General features: G+C 32.9%; 2 protein-coding genes across 2 annotated transcripts; one reads left to right on the top strand and one right to left on the bottom strand.

The window, feature by feature from the left end:
- Positions 1-631: 631 nt before the first annotated feature.
- On the bottom strand, positions 632-10745 carry LOC133197479 (AP-1 complex subunit beta-1-like). Its single transcript, XM_061333541.1, has 20 exons — positions 10701-10745; positions 8617-8678; positions 8350-8455; positions 8066-8201; positions 7492-7737; positions 7267-7391; positions 7074-7142; positions 6437-6799; positions 5775-5940; positions 5502-5590; positions 5005-5107; positions 4695-4793; positions 4267-4526; positions 3889-4117; positions 3493-3585; positions 3128-3273; positions 2884-3013; positions 2435-2606; positions 1960-2114; positions 632-971 (listed from the first exon to the last, which is right to left on the bottom strand). Exons 2-20 carry the CDS (start codon positions 8651-8653, stop codon positions 897-899), a joined length of 2799 nt encoding a protein of 932 aa, XP_061189525.1. The 5' UTR covers positions 8654-8678; positions 10701-10745; the 3' UTR covers positions 632-896.
- A 45-nt stretch (positions 10746-10790) lies between these two features.
- Positions 10791-20155, top strand: LOC133197480 (peroxisome assembly protein 12-like). The gene is made up of 8 exons (XM_061333542.1): positions 10791-10935; positions 12302-12410; positions 13189-13295; positions 13959-14042; positions 16676-16899; positions 17309-17480; positions 19160-19248; positions 19487-20155. The coding sequence occupies exons 1-8, from the start codon at positions 10813-10815 to the stop codon at positions 19602-19604; spliced, it is 1026 nt and encodes a 341-aa protein (XP_061189526.1). The 5' UTR covers positions 10791-10812; the 3' UTR covers positions 19605-20155.
- The last annotated feature ends 1116 nt before the right edge of the window (positions 20156-21271 follow it).

Genomic DNA, 21271 nt, shown 5'->3' with positions numbered 1-21271 from the left:
TTACAATTTAAAGATACACAAATTAGGCCAAACAAAAAAATATGTGTGGTTCCGGTTACACCTCCAAAAAAATTAGGGTAGGTAGGTAGGGATTTCTTTTTCTTTTCTTTTTTTTTTTTTTTTAAACAAAATGACTTTCTTAATTTTTCTAAATAATACTTATCAGTACTTTGCAAATGACATTTAGATGTGGTGTGATAATATACTAGTCAATATTGGTAGGGGACACCTACATGCTAGCTTGCTTTGGATTTATCACTAATAAACACTTGCACTATGTTGTGCAAGGGGGCCGTCATTGCTGAAACTAAAACTTAAACTGGAGCCATTGATGGAAATTGGGGAAAATTCCAGAAAAAATATGAAAATTGCCAAAAAAAAGTTTAGGGTCGGGGGTATAAAATAGGGACGGTCGGGTAACCGGAACCACACATATTTTTTTATTTGGCCTTAAAGTTAATTAAGATATAGCAAGGCGATAGGTTTCATCAGTTCAAATGTTTTACATGTATGACAATAAGAAACAGAAACAGGTCCCCTATGTTAGTGATTGATTAAGGTAATTTAACAATGCACAATTAATATGTAAAAAAAAAAAAAAAACACAAACACAAACAAACAAACAATGCAGAATATTCAAATAATTTATATATGTATATATAATTCCATTTTACAATAAAAATTCATTGTGAGTAGTAGTCACATAATTTATAATGACAAAAGTTTATGTCTGTTCCTTTCCACAATAGCAAGTGCACATGTTCAGTAAAATGACAAGGTCCTCAGAAGTATTAGATATCTTTTTAATATCACAACACCAAGCGCACAGGTACTAAGTTGAGGTTTATAAATGCACATTAACATGCCCTCAGATTAAATGTTCTCCAGTATAGTCTTTAGTTGTGAAGTATGGTGTCAAAAGCTTGCTGTATTCCCGAGTATACATCCATTGCTCTTGCTTTTAGAGATAACTGAAAAGATAAACACAAATACCAATGAGGTTTGCAATTTCTGTTTTATTAAGCTTACTTTTCTAGCCTCTCAAAGGGTGAGCGTCCATCTTCATATATACATGCATATGTACAGGTACACTCTAGTTCACAAAGAGTTGGATCATTCTAGTTGACAGGTGTGCATCAAATGAGTCCGAAGCATCAATTTTGATCAGATTATCTAAACCTGTCTAAAACATGTTATCCGACTCTTTGGATCAAGTTGGCTTATACCTTCCAGTTTTTTTTTGGGGGGGGGGGGGGGGAGGGGGGTTAGTTTCACAGAAATGTACCACTTGAATGTACTTATCTTTTTTTTTTTTTTTACATTACATTTTGATGCAATCATTCAGTATTTACACCATAAAGTCTATAATCAGACACATTATTGCTTTCATGTTTAAAACTAATTGTAAATGTTAGTTAGTGTTACCATTGATTTTTCTGCATTAAAAACCTGTACCAAAGTCAATTAATAGATAAAAAGATGAATTCAAGGATTTATGATGTACCTATGGTAAAAAAAGCTGTGTTCTATGCAAAATGTCACAATATGTTTCAGAGAATGGTGATATGGATTCAGATTTCAGAAAACACAGAGTGGTGATCCAGAAAGTTGGATCACATTCTATGAAATGGACAACATCAAGAATGGAATGGTAACAGGTGTATAATAAACTGTGAATCATGAATCCTTGATTAACATTCAGTAAAACATGGTTATAACGAATACACTCATAATGAATTCACGCTTGCAGCAAAGCAATTTCCAATCCCCGTAGTTTTAAAATATATTGTAATCCTAACAGTGATAATGAATTATGTTTATAACGAATCAAAATTGCATGTCCCTAGCACTTTGCTTTCAGCGTGTTTCACTGTATATGAACAGTGTATGCTCCAATATTAGATATGAAGTTGTTCCCTAACTGCTGAAAGCATTTTGAAGAATTTTTACATAACTCACCATAAAATTTGGGTTGTTTGGTTGTATCTTTAATTCTGCCAGTACCCAGATTCCATTGGTCAGTTTGAGAGATTGGTACAACATGTCTTGTCCTTCCACATTTCGTTTGGCTATCGTAAATACATTGTTGTTCTTTAACTTCTGTGATATGGTATCTGATAAAAGAACATAAATATTTCATATATAATTTCAGAAAAGTAAAGGTAGATGTACATGCACTAAAATATGGCAAAATGTGATAAATTCTACAGTCTCACTACAATCAAATCTCTGGATCAGCTCAAATAGATTGCTACACATCTTGTTAGATCCTTCATGAATACTGTGAGCAGATAAAAGGATCTACTTTCAATTACCATAGAGTGAATACTCCAAAAATAAAAATGAAACAAACCTTGATATCTTCAAGTTAATCTTCCTTTTATTTTTGTTATTTTTTTTAATATATATCAGAAAAAATGCAATATTTAAATACCTGCATTATGCTGAACATTAGATATCTCATGTTGGACTTCATTTTGGGCTGGAATGTCTTTCCATGTTGCTAAAAATACTCGTTTTTCCATTTCTCCATCCTCCACAAACAATACATGCATAGGAACTAAACAACTGAAGTAAAACACATCTATGTTGTTCTTAATTGCCACCTAAAAAAGCAAAATATACATGTATATATTTACTGATCTTTCACCTTTTGATCTTGTAAAATGGACTGCATTCAATGAAAATCAATTTTGGTACCTGTTATTAAAAATGCTCTAATAGGAATTCCTTTTATAAATTACCATGATTATTTCTCAAAGATGAAGTGAACAATGATAGAAATCAAACCACTATTGAACAAAATTACCACAGTCTTCAAAATCTGTGTCTTAATGTGAGTTTTAATATGTTTCTAAAGAAAGAATGCTCAGTACACTATACCTGTAAATTTGTGAGTGGATCCATTCTTTGGACTGGACCCATGGTACTCAACTGTAAGGAGTAACTTGTACTCTGGTTAGGAAGTAATGCTGAAGGAATGTTTAATGGGGCTGCAGGCATCAGACCAAAACTGTAGAAATGGATCAAAGTTTCATTTCATTAACAGGAATCTATATCTCTTCATACATGTATATGTAAACCAATTAATACTGCTCTCTCTCTCTCTTTCTCTCTTTCTTATTACCTATTTTTGTTAAACTGTATAGCTAATCCTGTAATTGGCTGCATTGCTTTGTTGGCAAACGTCAATTCCATGTATATACTTCCCTGCTTTCTTTGAAATGTTCCGGTCACTTCCAGACCTTTACCCTTGGATGCTGGTAACCATACCTACAGAATTCATATTCAGAAATGACAATGTATTACATATTGATCTCATTAAAGAACACATACATGTATGTGGTGGTGTTATGCATTATTCCCAGTGTTTGGATTTGGATTTATGATGTGCAATTTGGACCTGACTATTCATGCAGATTTAACTCATTTAAGATACTTTTTAAAGCATAATAATGTTTAGCTTCCAGACAGAGAGAACAAATATCTTACTTCTTGTGGAGGAACATATGACTGTGGAGCTGGCATACCAAATATATCCCCCAATCCTCCTAAAGAATCCCCGCCTGGGGCAGGCCCTCCAAGCTAAAATCAATAATGATTTAATGAACATGGACTTGTTCAACATCAAGTGGTGAAGAAAATGATTATCCACTGTTTAAGGATAAATCTTAGACCCTAACATTACAATGCTGTATCAAGTAGTCAAATAACGAAAGTATTACATTACCAGTACACAGAAATTCATGAAATTGCAATATCTGTTTATCATGCCTTTAATCAATCTTTGAGAAAATTTAAATAGCAAATTTTAACATCAAAATATCAATTCTTCTTTTATAATAATTGATAACATTTCACTCTTGTGTAACAATTCTGTATACTGACCAAGGAATCCAAACCCTCTCCAAGGAGATCCATACTTCCCCCACCCTGCACTGGAGTTTGTGAGGTGGGCTGGGGAGGGTACATTTGTTGCTGCTGCATGGAAGGTCCCCCAAGATCCATGTCTAAGAGGTCCCCAATAAGAGAGTCCACACCTGGTATGACTGTTGCCTGGGGAGGAGCTGCTGGGGTCTCAGAAGGAGGAGATGGTTGATCCTCCCCAATGTTTCCTCTGTAAGACCAGCATTAAATGCAGTTATATTTTATCAGTATGGTTCCTTTTATATTGTGAAATAGCAGTTGAGTTAAACATATGATGGGTTGGAGGGATATGATTGTGAGAATAATTAAAATGGTCAAACACTGTATATATACACTTACGACTGGGATCTTGGTGGGAGGATTTTCCTAAAAGATGATTTACTACCCTCTACAAAGGCATTCGGAGGTTTATGATACACAGAGGCCAGACTGGAAATATTACAGATTAACTCGTCCAGTAATGTTGGTTCAATGAGATCAGTCTCCTCTGAGATGAGTGGTTTCTCTGCTAGCACCACCTCCTTGGCGGCAGCTGGGTCAGTAGACAGAAGCCTCCAGTAGATGTAGCCTCGGTCGCGAAGGTCAGGGTTATCACTGTCCTGTAGTGTATGAATAAAATGAAATTTACAACTAATAATTTATCATTGCTTGTAACATTTTTACAAGTATCAAAACTGTATCATCATTTTCTAACTTGTCCTCTGCAAGTGAATCATACAATTATGAAGGACATTTATGATATCTTTGTTCTGTCTATAGATATTAACCTGGGTGGCCAAACTCAGCACTTGCTGTACGAGATCTTGTGTATCTGTAGGTCTTTTCAAGAATAATTTCACAATGGCTGTCAACAATTGCAGTTGCACCTGTAAAAAGTATCGTTTGTAAACATGATTAATTTCTGTTTCAGAGCAAAGAATTTACTGAAATCGACAGATTGTAGAAAAAAATTTTTTTTTCTATCTTAAAACATTTTTCAATGAGTCTGTGTTTTAACAATGTGCAAGATCCTTTCAGCAAATAGGGTTTATACACATTAGATCCATCTCCTACATATGACTTAAATATACATCTTACTTGAGTGTTTTCATCCTGGAATCCTTCAAGGAAACTTTCTAAGAGTTCATCTGCATTGTCAATTCTCTCTGCATATTCACCGATGATCCAGATCATTGAAGCTCTGAATAAATACAGGAGATAAGGAAATCAGTTATTTTCATTCCTCCAAGCTGGGGTGCATTCAAGAGTGTAGCGGCTAGGTAGCCTCTACCTTAAGCTACGATCTTGAACGTTAAACTAGCCTAGCCGCTATGTAGGGAGAGCTAGCATTAACATTTGATGCTAACTACCAAATCCAAGATGGCTTCCTTAGTTATCACTTCACAGCACACAAGATTCAAACAAAAGCAGCTAGGCTAGCTGTCCGTTCAATAGAGATAGATATCTACACAACCTAGCTACTAGGTTAGTGCTACAATATTGAACACAGCCCTGCATTCTACGAACTGTAAAGTACAAAGACCAAATTTTCTTATTATATTCTCAGGTGTTTATTACTAGTATTAGAAGAATACCTTGCTTCAGGTTCATCCAGTGTGTCCAGATTTTCGCACAGTGTGGCAATGATACTTTCATACTTGTTAGGATATTTCCTGAAGATGTCCTACATGAAGTAATGAAATCATGACCGAAATTTTTAGAATTTTTCTTTAAACATTTGTAATTAATAAACATTTTGATCAAAATTTTCAGAAAACTTTGCCTTTTAAAAACAAAATCTAATTTAGGATTTGAAACAAATATGTACACTTGTACTTCCTCCAATAAAATTATATTTCATTTTTTACCTTGATGACAACAATGGCTTCTTGCACAACATAGTTGACCTTGGTCTGTATAAGGTCAAGTAGAGTACTGACACATCTCTCTGCAGCTGGCTCCACCTTGATGGCACAGCGCCCAATGGCTCGCACTGACTTCCTCACAAAGTCTACATCGACTTCTGTAGCATACCTGTATTGATATAAAAAAATATAAATTGGCTTTTTAAAAAAATAATCAAAAGAAAATTGACCTACTTTTAACTCCTAGAAAAAATGTTATGCTTGATGACTAGATTTGTATTACATGCTAACAAACAATAGGGTCAGTAATTTTTTTCTTTTCTTTTTTATATGAAGGCATATCTCTGAAATACATTCATTTTAAAAACAGCTTGAAGCTCTTTTTTCTAGGCATAACTTTTTACTATCTACCAGAGAGCTTATGGCTCTTGAAGGAAATTGGACAGGCATGCAATTTCTGGATTTTATACAACAACAAAAAAATTTAGTCCAAAAACATTCCATTCCAGTTCCCCCTTAATACTCACTGATTGTACCGTTTTAGGTCAGCAACTTAATGGCTTCAATTTATATCTATTTACTGTATCCAATAGTTAAAACCACTTTTGTAAACAAAGATAAAAAACATTTTTAATCCTAAGCTACATGTATCCCACAACACTCACTCTTTGAGTTCTGCCAGGACCTGGGCAATATTGGCCTGAGAAGTCAGTCTAATCATGATGTCCAGTTTCTCCAGTTTCACATAAATTGGATCATTATATTTCACAAAGAAAACCTTCATCTCATTCTTCAGGATCTCTGGACGTTTCTGGACCACCAGGTTGATGTTTCTGAGTGCCACATACTGGATTTCTGGTTCAGCAGACAACAGAGTGACCAGTGGTGGTGCTAGTTTCTTGACCAAGGTGGAGATGTAGTCTGAGTTGACCTCCAACATCTCCATGAACTTCATGATGACCTTGACAGCTGAGAGAACTACAGCTGCATTAGCATGGGCCAGTCTGGGGGTCACTCGCTCACAGATGCTGAAATCAGTATATCTTTATTTTACACCATAGTACATCTTTTATCTAACAGCATAATAATTATCATTTTTAATGAATTTATTCCTACCATCTTTCATAAATTTCAGCCATGTATTATTCATACAACTAAGCATCTTTAATTATGCTACTTTTTTTATTGTACTAATGATCTGCATATCATTTCTTACATTGATTTAACTTTCTTCATTAAACAAGTTGGTTGAATATCAATTATGAATTGAAAACCTGAACATATATTTATGTTTTAATGCACCTTTGAGCCTCCTTGTCGTCTTTTGGTGTAAAGTTTGATATGGCATCCAGGATAAAAACTTGTCCCCATCTTGTAAAAAGAAACATGATTAAAACAGATTACTTGTGGCAATTGTCAATCTCTTTTTGACTTTTAAATCACAATACATGAACTACGAGCCTGAAGATAGCTTTCAATCCAGTGTACAACTTACTCTGTGCATTCATTAAGAGCTGTCAACAGTTTGTTGATAGTGCTGGAATTCATTTCAAGCACTTGCTGGGCTGTAGGTGAGGATTCAAGGATCTCTGAAATTGCTGCTACTGCATTAGCTACCACCTACAATTGATGCCATCCTGCAGTTACATGTGTCTGTAAGTTTGAAGTTGTTTGCAGCAATTTTCAATGACAAAAAAGATAAAGTAATTGAGATACTTACCATGGGGTTGGAATCTGACAACATGTCTCGTAGCTGATCTAAAAATCCTTGATCCTCCACCAGCTGGGCGTTGATATCATGTAGTTTGGCTACACATACAGCGGCAGTCTTTCTGACATAGGGATCCTCATCCTTCAGACAGTTTCTCAATGGCTGACAGAGATAGTCAATAATTTTGTCCACTCGTATACAACCCATTGTCCTGACAGCCAGCGCTCGAATCAGAGGGTTAGAATCTTCACAATCCTTTTGAAAAAACAAAAAAGAAATTAGAAGAATTTCATAGCTTGTTAATTTGTACACTAATCCTTCCATAATTTATGTAAACTCTTAAAGGGCACATAACAACAGAAATTAGAAGAATTTCATAGCTTGTTAATTTGTACACTTATCCTTCCATAATTTACGTAAACTCTTAAAGGGCACATAACAACATTTAGGTATCTAACATTGATTGTAATGTTTGCTCAATGTTCTTGAAATCTTTTTAGAAAAGTTAAGACTATCTATCCATCATTTACCAACTTCAAAATCAATAAAGCCAATGAAAATATGAATCAAATGCAGTTCCTACCCTGACAAATGTATTAACAGCCATAATGGCCATATCTGGCTGACTCTTGGCATAGTTCATCAGGTACAAATAAACCAGCTTCTTCAATTCCAAGTTATCAGTCTGGATGCAGTTCAACACATCAGGGAAGAGAGCACTGAAAAAATGCATAATACTATCACAGTAGTAGCATAGGTATAATAAAAATGAGTGAAAATATAAATCTGTTCTTTGGGGCAACTTTAGCAGCATCCAAAAAGCTTCTCTTACTGTGAAAGGTTCTATACACTGCAAAAATGCTGTACCTGACATCTTTCCCAACAGTCATGCTGGCAATCACTTTCTTGACAGCCTCTTTCTTCTTCTCTTTTTTATCACTTTGCAATTCTGTCTTCAGTTCGAACACTTCACCTACAAATATACATGTATGTAGGTTTCAATAATCAATTTTTTTTCTACACACAGTCTGATTTCATTCCTGTTGCAAAAGAAGTAAATATTAAACATGTATTAAATGTCTAGCACCATACTAGACTACTACTCTTATTTCTGTTCTTTAATGAATAAATTACCTTTCTTGGTGGTGGTAAAGTACTTGGAGTCAGTCATTTTGTCTGCTGGAAATTAGTGTGCACTGAAAAAAAGAAATTGTTTACACATATAATTAACATTATATACATGTTCTTTTATCAAATTTTTGCAAACAAGGCACACATCAAGTTAATATTAAAATAAAGCGTTTCTTTTTATAAATCCTACAATACATGAAAAACATTTTCATGTTGCCAGCTTCCCCCATTCATGAGCCATACAGAGTTATCATGCCATACCCACCATAATTTAATGAAAATTAGAAAATATTTCTTCTACCCTTTTCTGCCACTGATATATTAAAGGTAACTCTCAATACCTCAAAGTCCACAGGACCAGGTTTTCAAGTCCAGAATTTTTTGGGTTAAATGACAAGCCTTAAAATTAGTCTGACCATTTCTTATGATTTTCATTTCCAGTACTAATCTTACACACATACTTTAAATGTGATTTTTCAGGTGAATAATTATACATTTTTTAAAATGGAATTAAGCAAGAAATGTATATTGTCATGATATTTATTAATTCTATGTAAGAAGAAGATCATATTATGCATTCATACATGAAAACAACATTGCATTGTAGCATAGACTATTTGTATCAATTAATATTAAACACCAAACAGAGTTCTGTATTTGTTCTGCTATAGTTGTAACATTGATGCTGTTATGCATAGATTCTGCATTTTCATTATTCATTTTACTTTGACACTGACTCAGAAAATGTGTTTTGTATTCAATTTCTTCTTTCCACTGCATATCTAAACTATTATAAGACAGTCCATGTTGAATATTTTAAGAGCAGACAGGCAACAATCTGATCAATCAGGGGTTGAAATTTTCCTGGAAAACCCACTAGCCCAGGGGCTACCGATCAGAAAAAAAATTACTAGCCCAAACCTCAAACTAACTAGCCCAAAATTTTTTTATGCAAAATGAAAACATAACAAGTTAAATTAAACTTTCAAATGCTATGGTGACAGAAAAAAATTAAACTACAATGTAGTTCTCATTCAAAAGAAACCATTCTACATAGAAAAGCAAAAGTAAACGGACAAGAATTTTTTTTCCGTTCTGCTAGTCCAATGGACTATCATAACATTTAAATTAGCTAGCCCGAGTCTTGACATGACTAGTCCCGGGCATCAGGCTACCATATATTTCAACCCCTGTTAATTATCAATCATCATCTTGCAGGACAAGTGTCGCCTCAATAGACACCCTGTTCCTCCTTAAGGTGTTAATTATGTAATGCTTGCATACACATAGCTACTTGAAGGTATCAAGGGTAAATTAAAATAGATTATGCATAGCACAATTGCATTTTGACTTTGAGGGATCAAGGGGATAAAGAGTTTGAGATATCAAGAGTAAATTTGCTTAGATATATCGGGGGAGGGGGGATTGGAACTGGAAATTCACTTTGAGTGATCAAGAACTTTGAGAGTTCACAGTTTGAGCCATCAGGAGTTACCTGTATATCATTTATTTTGTCAAAATTTGAAATATCCCCTCCTTTTTTCCATAAATTGTGTCAATCTAAATAAAAATTGCAAAAAAGTAAATATGTAACTAAAACTAATCATACATTTTGTTGAACAGCTTACTAAAAATCTACAACCACAGTACATGTATATCATTTAACTAGAGATACGAATATAAACGTTATGTTTCTACTGAAATCCAGTTGATTGAGAAAATTCGAAAGTGGGCGTTTTTGTTATGTTAAAAAAATGAAACGATTATGATAAGATTATAATTAGAGTACACTTCACTTTTCAGAGCTTAGAGAGATATTTAATATATCGTTAATTTACCCTACAAGTCCCTTGGATCAAATTTTTGTGCTTGACAGACGTAATCAATAACAGTTTACACCGGCTGAAGAAAACCGGAAGTGCATACACCTTTCAAAAACTCCTATTTTCATTAAAATTCGCTACGATTATCCCCATAAATATTTCTCATTATGTTAATGAATATCTTCCCCAGTCAGTAAGATATTTTAAATTGAAATTCATACACTAAGGATTCTGATGATTACAGATATTATAGAGATGTATTACCTCTTGTTGACAGACAATGACCTTCACCTTTCTGCCGGAAGTGGCAGAATACATTTATTTTTGAGAAGCGAGCGCGAGCGGACATCAAAAACAGTGCAAAAACATCTTGACCATGGCTGAAAACGCCGCACACCTCACATCAGCAATCACGGTTTCATTGCCGTCCATATTTGAGGTTCTAGCACAGGACAGTTTGATGGGGAGTGTCAGACCAGCGTTAAAACATGCTGTAAAAGTGCGTGAAATAAGCAATGATAAGGGAGGCAATCCAATGTTAAGCAACTTGTGTAACCGAATTTTCTCTGTTCAAGCATTTCTCAGAGCACACAGGCACCTGAAATTTCCAGGGCATGTGCTCAGAGTGTATACGTGCAGAAATTGTTATGAAAAAAATAAAGTCATTAAATGTATATGTTTTTTTTCTAATACCGGTAGCTGATATAATTGTCTCATGATTAACTACTTAGGCCTAAATGCTGAGATTTCTAGACTACATTACTTCAACTGGTTGAGATCACTCGCCTAAATGGGATATAATAGCCCGTTTGCGTTCTTGCTCTATGCAGATTTACAACATTTTAGCTTTTCGTTTTTTATTTATTTTATGCAATGTAAATTAATATCCCATTTGGGTTAATATAACCCTGGCCAATGGCTATATCGCCAAACACCCTAACTCCGTCACTACCCAAACTCCGTCGGTTTCGGAAAACTCTGTGCTTTTTGTAAATGAATATGATTGTGACGTCATTTTTTGCAAGCTGAAAATGTACAATCAATTGCCGAGATATTATAACAGTCAAGTTCAAGAATGCGTCAAAAATAAATAACAATGCACTTAATTTATTGAATCTATCATATTTTATGTGAAATCAGTAAGTACCTTTTTCTTCATGTGTTATTCCATAGATATCTCACACATGTGCATCTACATGCTTAATTTTACATGTCAGCAATTTTTATGAAGGTTTAAGTCAAAGGTTTAACATTACATACCATATTAAATACGGCTTAAAATATTTTATTTTTTGTCTACATTAACCCATATGCACTACACATTGGAGACAAAATTTGCACAACGTTATTAAATTTAAAATATGTTATATTAACTTTATTTTTTCTGTTGTCTGATACATTTCTTAAAATACAATTTTATAACTTAAAAACTATTTTTTATATTGACAAGTTTAAGAAAAAGGGACAAAAAACTTATCAGGAAACAAATTTCTATTTAATATATTGATATCTTATAGAGGGCCTCAGTGACGGAGTTAGGGTTAATTGGATGTAATGTACACAGATGTAATACACTTTCTATTCAGTGGTTTAATTTATATAAGCCCAGTAACTGCAATTTTTTTAAAACAGTTATGAAAACAATGTTAAATTCATAATTAAATGTAGCAAACAAGAAATAAATTTTAAAAATAATTCAGAGGGCAATGCGCCATGTTTTCTGCTTATGGTGACAGAGTTTGGGTACTCGGGGATAATGTCCCATTTTGGTGAGTGGTCCCAACTTGTTCAAATCCTTTGCTAATTATTATTTGCATGTTTTTGTTTTCTTAATAAAAAAATGTTTTTGTATATCAAATTTGTAGGTACTTGCTGAAAATAGACCTGAAAAGTTTGGTTTTCTTTTGAGATGGTATGATGAAATATATACAGGACTGGATTTCATTCTTCAGAACTATTATCTTCACAAATACAGTATGTTTTATACTTTACTTTACTGCAATAATGTAGCCCTCTTCATTTTTTTTTGGGGAGAGGCCTCTCCCAAATACATCAGATAAAAAAAAAAATCGGAGAGGGTTACATTATTGCAGCTATACTTTACTAAATTAGTTTTAATATAGTTTGCTTACATGTAGTTTTAATGTACAATTGATTTTAAGAAGCTTTTAATACAAAGCACTTCTTACAGTTTTGAACACTGTTAGAAAAACATCCTGATTTACCGGTACTTGTCTTGAGTTATATTTAAACAGTTAATGTTAGTGTTTACTGATCTATTTTGTTTGTTATAGTAGTGGTTTTCACTTTATCAGATGCCTGCACTAGATATAATCTCTTCAAACTTACACTAAGATAGAAAATAAAGTATCCTGAGTAATATTTTTTCCCAGGGTATTGAAGTGCTCCTTTAGTTAACATAAATGGAAATGGAGTGATGGCAGTTGTGCAATTTTTTGGTACTTTATATACCGTTGTATTGATCATTGATCAAAAATCCTTCATTATAACCTGCTTAAAATAGATTGGTTAATCATATTAACCCGGAATAATATTTCTTGTGTGAGATTATTTTTAGGACCTATAGAGCTCTACAATGAAAAATCCCCCCTTGAGTCCAGCATCGACCTTATTTATATGGTCAAAATACAACACATGAGCATAAAGATATTAGTTCTTTTGCTGTAAAAAATTGTATATTGAAAACAGCATTATTAAATAATTCTTATAAATTGCAATCATATTGATTTAGGTGCATCTTTTGCTGAAAATTTCTATGGCTTAAGAAGATATGTAAATGGAGATTCACACTCTAAGAACTTATCAAGAAGAGCCCATTGGAAATCACTTGTATGCTTGGTATGTGCATTATTCACCTTTGAATACTTAAGATCCCCAAATTTTCATGACACCTTATTATTTTGTATTTGTAACAAAATTTTCACAGATTCTGTTATTGTTGTATATAATCTTAAATGATGATAAATATGTGTGAGAATGAAATCTCTGCAAGCAGACGGTCTAATGTAATTATGCAAAAATAAAAAAGTTTTTGCGAATGATTTATGATATAATTCAATTTAATTTTTAATGGCAGAGTTTATTTGTGCTCAACAACACAGAGAATTATGTAACAGAAAACTAGTAGGGAATATCATATTATTGGTTTTAAAGGGGATTTACTGCACTATGACAAATTTTTAAAGTATTTCATTTAGTGACTAGCGAAAATATTAAAAGAATGGCAAAATTTTGGTTGCAGTACATGGCTATGATACTTAGAAAGAAAATAAACAGTGTAGTGAAATTAAAGTTAATAAATAATGATAAGGGCAGAAAACCATGAATTCAAAAAGCATGTAAATGGATCTGTTTACAACCAATGACAATAACCTTACCAAGCTATATAGAGAATTATTATAGACTGCCAGAAAAAAAAAAAAACAAAAAAACTGACATACTACTACAGAGCATTTGATTCATGATACAGGTATTAAAACTGACTTGTATCTATTCAAACAGGTAATTTTACCCTACCTGAAACTGAAGTTAGATCACTGGTTTGAAGAGATGAGACATAATCTGAACACAGGCCAAATACCAAAGGTAAGAACAATGGAAAAAATATATGAAATGGTTATCAAGGTAAGATTAATGTTAACTGGGGAGAAGTATTTTTTTTGAGGAATTTTTGCTTTATGAGGGTTGTTCGAAAAATCATGTGCCATGTCAATCTTCATTATACTATATTCAAGAAATTTAAAATGTGCACATTATCATATGTAAGGCCATCTTTAAAAAATTGTTTGCCCTCTCCCAACTGACTGGCTAAAAATGGTCCAACTCAAAAAAAAACTTTTTTTTTAAACCTCCAAGAAATGATAATTTTTTTACCCGTTCCAAAATTTTCCCATCCCGTCAACAACTATTAGTTTTATAAATACTTTCAATTTTTATACCCCCCGCAAACGAAGCTTAGGGGGGGGTATATTGGAATCACCATGTCCATCTGTCTGTCCGTCTGTCTGTAGACGAGATTTTGTCCAGAGCATTTCTCAGAAACTATTGTGTAGATTTGTCGGAAAATTTGTACACTTATTATTCACCATATGAAGGTGTGCACCTGGTATTTTCATCATAATAGAATAATTTTTCTGCATTTTACAGGTGTTTTTTTTTTTCATATTTATTATGTGGTTTTGTCCTGACCTTTTCTCAAAGTCTATCTCATAGAATTGTATGAAAATTTGTACACTCATTATTTACCATATGAAGATGTGCACCTGGTATTTTCAACATTATTTGATAATTTTTCTGCATTTTACAGGTTTTTTTTTTTTTCATTTTTATTGACTTAGTCATTTTGGGTTTATTTCTAAGGTTTGAGACATAGAATCTGGAACATCTGTACAAAAATGTGAATTACAGCTTAAAACTATTCATTAAAACAACAATGTAAAAAATCATCAAGTATTAAAAACAATTTTTATATTACACAGCAGATAGTGTAAATCCATTTGTCCCTTCGGAGTAATGAGTGGACATGCATTCAGTTAGAGATAAATTAATGAGTTCAGTGTGGGAAGTTGTTAGGGCATCTCTGATCAAGTAGGTCTTATCTATATCTCCTTGGAATTTAAAGATCTCTGTTCTTTAATTCTCTTAATTGTAATTTATTGTCTGTCATAGTACATAGTTACTGGATGAACAGCCTTTTATTTTTAAAATGAATTTGATATAAAGTTATCAAGATTAATTTGATTTTGTAATTAATTGATTTTTTTTTTGACAATCAATTTGCAGAGTGTCATGTCTCAAAAAGATGACAGCTGCAATTTATTTTTTCAATGTATTCAAAAAAAAAAACATTGTAATTACAATGTATTGGTATTGATGTTTTATTAGGTTGTTCCTTGGTTTCATTCATTAAAAAATATAACGAGCAATTATTTTTTCACTCTAAATGTTTATAAGAAAATTGTGAACACCTCTTAGATCCATAAAATATTAGTGATTTGGCAACTCTGAAAAACCCAGCGGGGGGTATTTGTCCCTTTTGGACAGTTCTAGTTTTCAATTCAATTCACTTTATTGATAATTTTAATAGATTTTGAAAATTCAGCATTGATACAGAATAAGTTTGAAGTAAATCACAATATTTTTTAAATTTTTAATACACATCATTCAAATTACCTGGTAATTGTTAAAACTTTTCTACCAAATTTGGATATAATATGATGTTAAGTAAAAAAGTCATGATGACAGAACTCGATCATGAACAAACCTTGTAAAAGTGATCTCAATAAAGTCGCAAAGAACTATATACAGTAAAGGAAAATCCCTGCCTCCATAAAAATCAAAATATTCAAAATCGCAAGAAACTTGCACAGTTGTGTATATTAATGTATAAAATAAATCTGAATTAACTAAATGCATTATTGATTACCTGGTAAGAAAAAAAAAAACATAGGAATTTTTGCCTCTGTGAAATCACAAATAAGTGTGATTTCGCATTATATTTTAAAATGAGAGAAAAATGCAAAAAAAATTGTTTAATTTTGGCTTTAGTTTTAATAAAGTGCAAACTTGTTCAGGAACTATTTTCACAAATTTCAATAATTTTATTATTCTGCACATTATATCAAAAGATGCCATCTGAGCACACCTGCACTTGATATATTCCAATCAAATTATTGATGTAAAATACACAATTGTCTTTTGAAATCTTTGATTGTTGAAATTACGTCATTTTTTTTTATGTTGTATCTAACATGACATCATGGTGGATGAAAATGATTAATGCTTTGAAATCTGCATATATCCTTTTGGCTTAGAAGTTACTTCAAGATTTACCCATCAACATTTGATTTTGGGGGCAGATATTGGCCATAATTGAATATTGTTCTTTAAGAAACATAGAGAATCAATTTATATTTGTGTAAATTCGAACACTCATAATTTGGTTTTAAGGAAAAATAATTGAAAAAATAATACATTTGCAAATTCGAAGCCCTATAAAGTGATTCACTGATTGTTCTCTGAAATACATTTTAATTTTCAGTGAAAAACCTTGTAATATATAACTCAGAGACAAATAAACTCATATTTCTTTTTCTCATGTCTTTGAAATACTATAATACTGGAACTAGAGTATTCTCATTTATATGAAAAATTGTTACATGAGGGATCATTCAAATTATGTGCGATGATGGTGCAATTTGATAATTTGCATGTTGTAGCACCAGGCAATGAAGAGACTCTATAGAGTTTTTGTAGCGGCATATCCTTACATTCACATGAGCTGGGAGGGCAGCATGCTGGCCTATCAGGTAGCCTACATGTTTGGTAGAACATCCTGGCATTCTCCGCTCCTTCATCTGTCTGGAACCAAGCTGTCTCATGCTGAGGAAGAGGAGGAGGAATCAGACAGACTGTCATTTTCTGACCAGTGGTCATCCTCCAGGTATTTTTGGTATTGTCGTCATGTTCTTTTCCTTTTTCATGACAATATGTAAAGATATTATCATGTAAATTTGCAATGTTGTTGAAGAGCTAGTACATAAAATACTTATGTTTTGTTTTGAACATATTTTACTGAAAAAATCAAAAGGATTGGAAACAAGTTCTTACTTCTAATATCTTAAAGGTTCCTTTCCTAGAAAGACTTAAACAAGCTGTGTGTGTTTTTTTCCCTTGATTTTTGAAAGGCAATTAACATTCCTTCTTAGAATTAATCAAACTATGTAAACTTACATTACAATTTAAAAAAAAAGTTGTTTTCTCTCTGAATCATTAATTCATAATGCAAAACATTTAAAAATAACAGAGTTATCTCCCTTAACACATTTTATCTGTTGAGAATTTTCTTGTAGTTTATCAGGGAAGCTAAACCTAGCCACAAGAAAAGCCGTGAGTGTCACAGCTGTCACCTTGTCTACAGGTCTGTCTGTAGGGGTGTTTTTCCTCCAGTTCTTGGAGTGGTGGTATGCCAGTGATAACAATACACCTTCACTCATGGCACTGCCTATCCCCGATCCTCCAAAGGTTTGAATTATGAAAAATTTTGATGGTCAAAAGTCACACTTATCTTTTGTATTGTCTCCTCTGCATTTCAAAAGTTAAAACTATTCAAAAAGGTATAAGGAAGTATTTTATAGATTACTTATTTTATATTCTAGCTCACCTGAACTGAAGGCTCAAGTGAGCTTTTCTGTTCACATTTTGACAAGTGTCCATCTGTCTGTAAACTTTTCACATTTTCAACTTCTTTTCAAGAACCTTTGGCCAGTTTCAATCAAACTTGCCACAAAGCATTCTTGGGTGAAGGGGATTCAAATTTGTTCAAATGAAGGGCCACACCTTCTAAGGGGAGATAATTAAGAATTAGTGGAAAATTAATGGCATCTTTCAAAAATTTTCTTCTCAAGAACCACGGGGTCAAAAAAGATGAAACATACATGGAAACAAATTCAGGTAGTGTAGATTGATGTATGCTCAAGTCATGACCTGCAGGGGTAAGAAAGGCCACAGTGGGCAATCAAAGTTTTACATAAGAATACATAGGAAAAAGTCTTAAAAATCTTCTTCTCGAGAACAACAAAAGTTATGATCAGTCATGTCTATATGGAAGCATCCTCAGGTAGTGTAAATTCAAATTTGTTCAAATCATTACCCCCGGGGGTAGGGTGGGGCCATAATGGATGAGCAAAATTTTATATAGGAATACATAGTAAAAATATTTAAAAATCTTTTTCTCAAGAACCACTGGGTCAGAGAAGATGAAACTTATAAGGAAACATTCTCAGGTAGTGTAGATTCAAGTTTAAATAATGACCCCCTTGGGGTATTCTGGGGCACATAGAATTAATAAATGTAATGACAATATACATTTCGTGCTTAATTCCATTATTAAAAATGAATATTCACCTGAAAAATCACATTTAAAGTATGTGTGTAAGATTAGGACTGGAAATCAAAGTTTTACATAAGAAATTTTTTTTTAAATGATCTGTCTATAGAGAAGCTTCCTCAGGTAGTGTAGCTTCAAGTTTTTTTTTCCAAATAATGACCTCTGTAGGTAGCTTGAGGCCACAATGGGCAATCAAAGTATTACATAGGAAAACATAGGAAGTAGCTCCGTAAAAATCTTGATTTGAACATATATTTTATTATGTCCTGAAACATAAACATTTTGGGCAGCAGGCATAACCTATATAAGCCCTCTTTTTAAAAATCTTCTCAAAAACAGAAAAGCCCTGATTAGTCGTGTTCTCAGGTAGTGTAGAATTTAGTTTGTTCAAATCATGACCCCAGGGGGTAGGGTGGGGACACAATAAGGCAATAAGAATACATACAAAAAGTCTCTTAAATTCTTTTCAAGAACAGTAAAGCCTTTATAAGTCATATTCTTATGGAAGCATTCTCAGGTAGTGTAGATTCAAATTTTTTCAAAACATGACCCCTAGGGCAGAGCTATGGTGGGTGATAAAACTTTTACATAGGAATACATGTATATAGGGCAAAAAATCTGCTGATGAACAAGAAGGCCCATGGGCGTCTAATTTTATACTCTTCTCAATAATTATTTAGATTTGATCTTTGGGTGCAAATCTATTATTAAAAATGATATTGCATAAACAAACATTGCAATATACACAATATTAAATTTTTTTTTATCTCCAATCTGTATGCACAATGTTTATCAAATATCCACATATTTTCAGACTGACAGAGATTTGATAAAGACCTCACATGATATTTGTCCATTGTGTCTGAAAGTTCGTACGAATCATACAGCACTGTCTACATCAGGGTAAGGTGTCTACTACCTCCTCCATATTGAAAAGAATCCAAATAAGAAGTATAATCTGTATTGTGTTAATAAAAAGAAATGCCGTAGGATTTAATCAGATAAAATTTGCAATTGGTTTCTAGTAAATTTAATAAATGGCTTCATTGAAATTGTATTGACAGTTATCATCAGTATCTGAAGGGGATCATGTGTATATGCATATATGTTTATTATTTTTGAGAGTGTTTTCTTTTCACAGGTTTGTCTTCTGTTATCCCTGTATCTATGATTACATCAAGCAGCACAGATGTTGTCCAGTCACCAGTTACCCATCCAGACAGGAGCACCTGATAAAACTGTATCCTCCAGATTCCTAATCCAGACAAGAGCACCTGATCAAATTGTATCTTCCAGATTTAAATCGAGACAGGTGCACCTGATCAAGCTGTACCCTTCATATTCTTAAACCAGACAGGAGCACCTGATAAAAACTCTTCCCTCCAGATTCCCAATCCAGATGCCACTGGATCCAGGTATCTGGAAACATTGGGAAAAATATATCAATCAAGCTGTGATAAGACAATGATTAGTTCGGTTCTGTTTGAATGATATCATGAATGATATCATCATACCATTTGCATTTAAAGACTGAATGGTGATGTGTTCTCTGTTGACTTTTAATATATATTTCACTGATTTATATAGCTGCTCTATAGAATACCAGTGTAAAGAAGACAAGAATCCAGCAAAGTCAAATTGGAGTTTCAGTTGATTTCTTAGTGTTCAAGTATGATATTTCGTTATAGGTACATACATCTAATAAAGTTCTACGTAGGTAGACCTGCTGGTAAAAATTTCATATGTTCTTTATAATGATCATAAGAGCCATTTAATTTGATTATATAAAGGTCATGCATGTATACATGTATTGGGGGGGGGGATTCAATTTGAAATGTGTCTTTGATTACTAGTGCTGGGTATCGCAACTAAAAATTGTATTGTGATATGTTGCACTTTTAAATTTTGTATTGCATTATATCACAATATTAAATTCATATTCATTTTCGCTTTTTTTTCCTCTTATATGCAAACACAAATGCAAATATCATGTGTTCTCAAGTTGATATCAATATTGCCTGGCTGCATGGTGCCGGCGCTTGTGGCTAGCTGAGTTTGTCTGGCCATTTTTAATAGTATAGTTGCAATGGTCAGATACAGCTTTAATTAACTTGAATTTTGTTTCTAATACTGCATCGTTTTACTTGAACAAGGGCAAGTAACTCTTTATAACATTGAACTGGTTTCACAAAAAAATACCACAATACACATATGGTGAACAAGGAAATAGGGATTCACCGGTTAACCGGAATATCACACAGCACTATTAATTACATTATGAGTGTGCAATATATGATTTAATTTGTGAATAATACAAAAGCTATAAGTTTTTGATCCTTTTTGATTAATTTTTGATTGGATTACTGATTACTATGTATTTATATATGTACTAAGGGAGAGTTTGTTTTTGTTTGTTATATTTTCAGGTATATTTGTGCTTTTATACACAGTGAGTATTAATTTAATGAATGAATGAATTAAATGAATGCATGAAAGAAAAGTTCTTACAGATTTTTTTTTTACTAACTGTTCTATTTTGAATTTTGAACTAATACATGTACATCATAGTGAATGTATTCTCATAGTGAGCTGATACTTTATACAGTCCAGCTCGCCATGTAGACTAACCATGCACGCATGCATACCATGTGTGTTAAAATGAACATTTTCAATTTCTGTCCAAAAAAAAAAAACATATCCATTAGTTCAAATAAGTTAAAAGTTTTGTTTCAAAATACTGTGCAGGAATTGCATATTTATGCATCTTTATGAGAAATCATGAGAGAGGTTTTAAACTTGAAATAGTAAACTAAAATGCAGTACACAAGTGAGCAATATGGATTAAAGGATGACATACCTACATTGATGTGCTTTATGTGAAAAGTAAGCATGGATTAATCGATACAGTGTTTATTCTGAAACTTGG

This window comes from Saccostrea echinata, unplaced genomic scaffold (genome assembly GCF_033153115.1).
Source record: "Saccostrea echinata isolate AGI-Se365-2 ecotype Australia unplaced genomic scaffold, CSIRO_AGI_Sech_v1 ptg000030l, whole genome shotgun sequence".
In the NCBI taxonomy this organism is placed as follows: Eukaryota; Metazoa; Mollusca; class Bivalvia; order Ostreida; family Ostreidae; genus Saccostrea; species Saccostrea echinata.
This window is presented reverse-complemented; position numbering and strand designations above follow the sequence as displayed.

What these genes read in the sequence shown, in the direction of transcription:
- LOC133197479 (XM_061333541.1), bottom strand. Translation starts at nt 8,653, where the DNA reads ATGACTGACTCCAAGTACTTTACCACCACCAAGAAAG. An exon ending in ACTGTTGGGAAAGATGTCAG is followed by an intron (nt 8,202 to 8,349) that starts GTACAGCATTTT and finishes GCATTTTTTCAG; the next exon opens with TGCTCTCTTCCCTGATGTGT. An exon ending in AAGCCATTGTTGTCATCAAG is followed by an intron (nt 5,591 to 5,774) that starts GTAAAAAATGAA and finishes TACTTCATGTAG; the next exon opens with GACATCTTCAGGAAATATCC.
- LOC133197480 (XM_061333542.1), top strand. Translation starts at nt 10,813, where the DNA reads ATGGCTGAAAACGCCGCACACCTCACATCAGCAATCACGGTTTCATTG. An exon ending in GACCAGTGGTCATCCTCCAG is followed by an intron (nt 16,900 to 17,308) that starts GTATTTTTGGTA and finishes ATTTTCTTGTAG; the next exon opens with TTTATCAGGGAAGCTAAACC. An exon ending in CTATCCCCGATCCTCCAAAG is followed by an intron (nt 17,481 to 19,159) that starts GTTTGAATTATG and finishes ACATATTTTCAG; the next exon opens with ACTGACAGAGATTTGATAAA.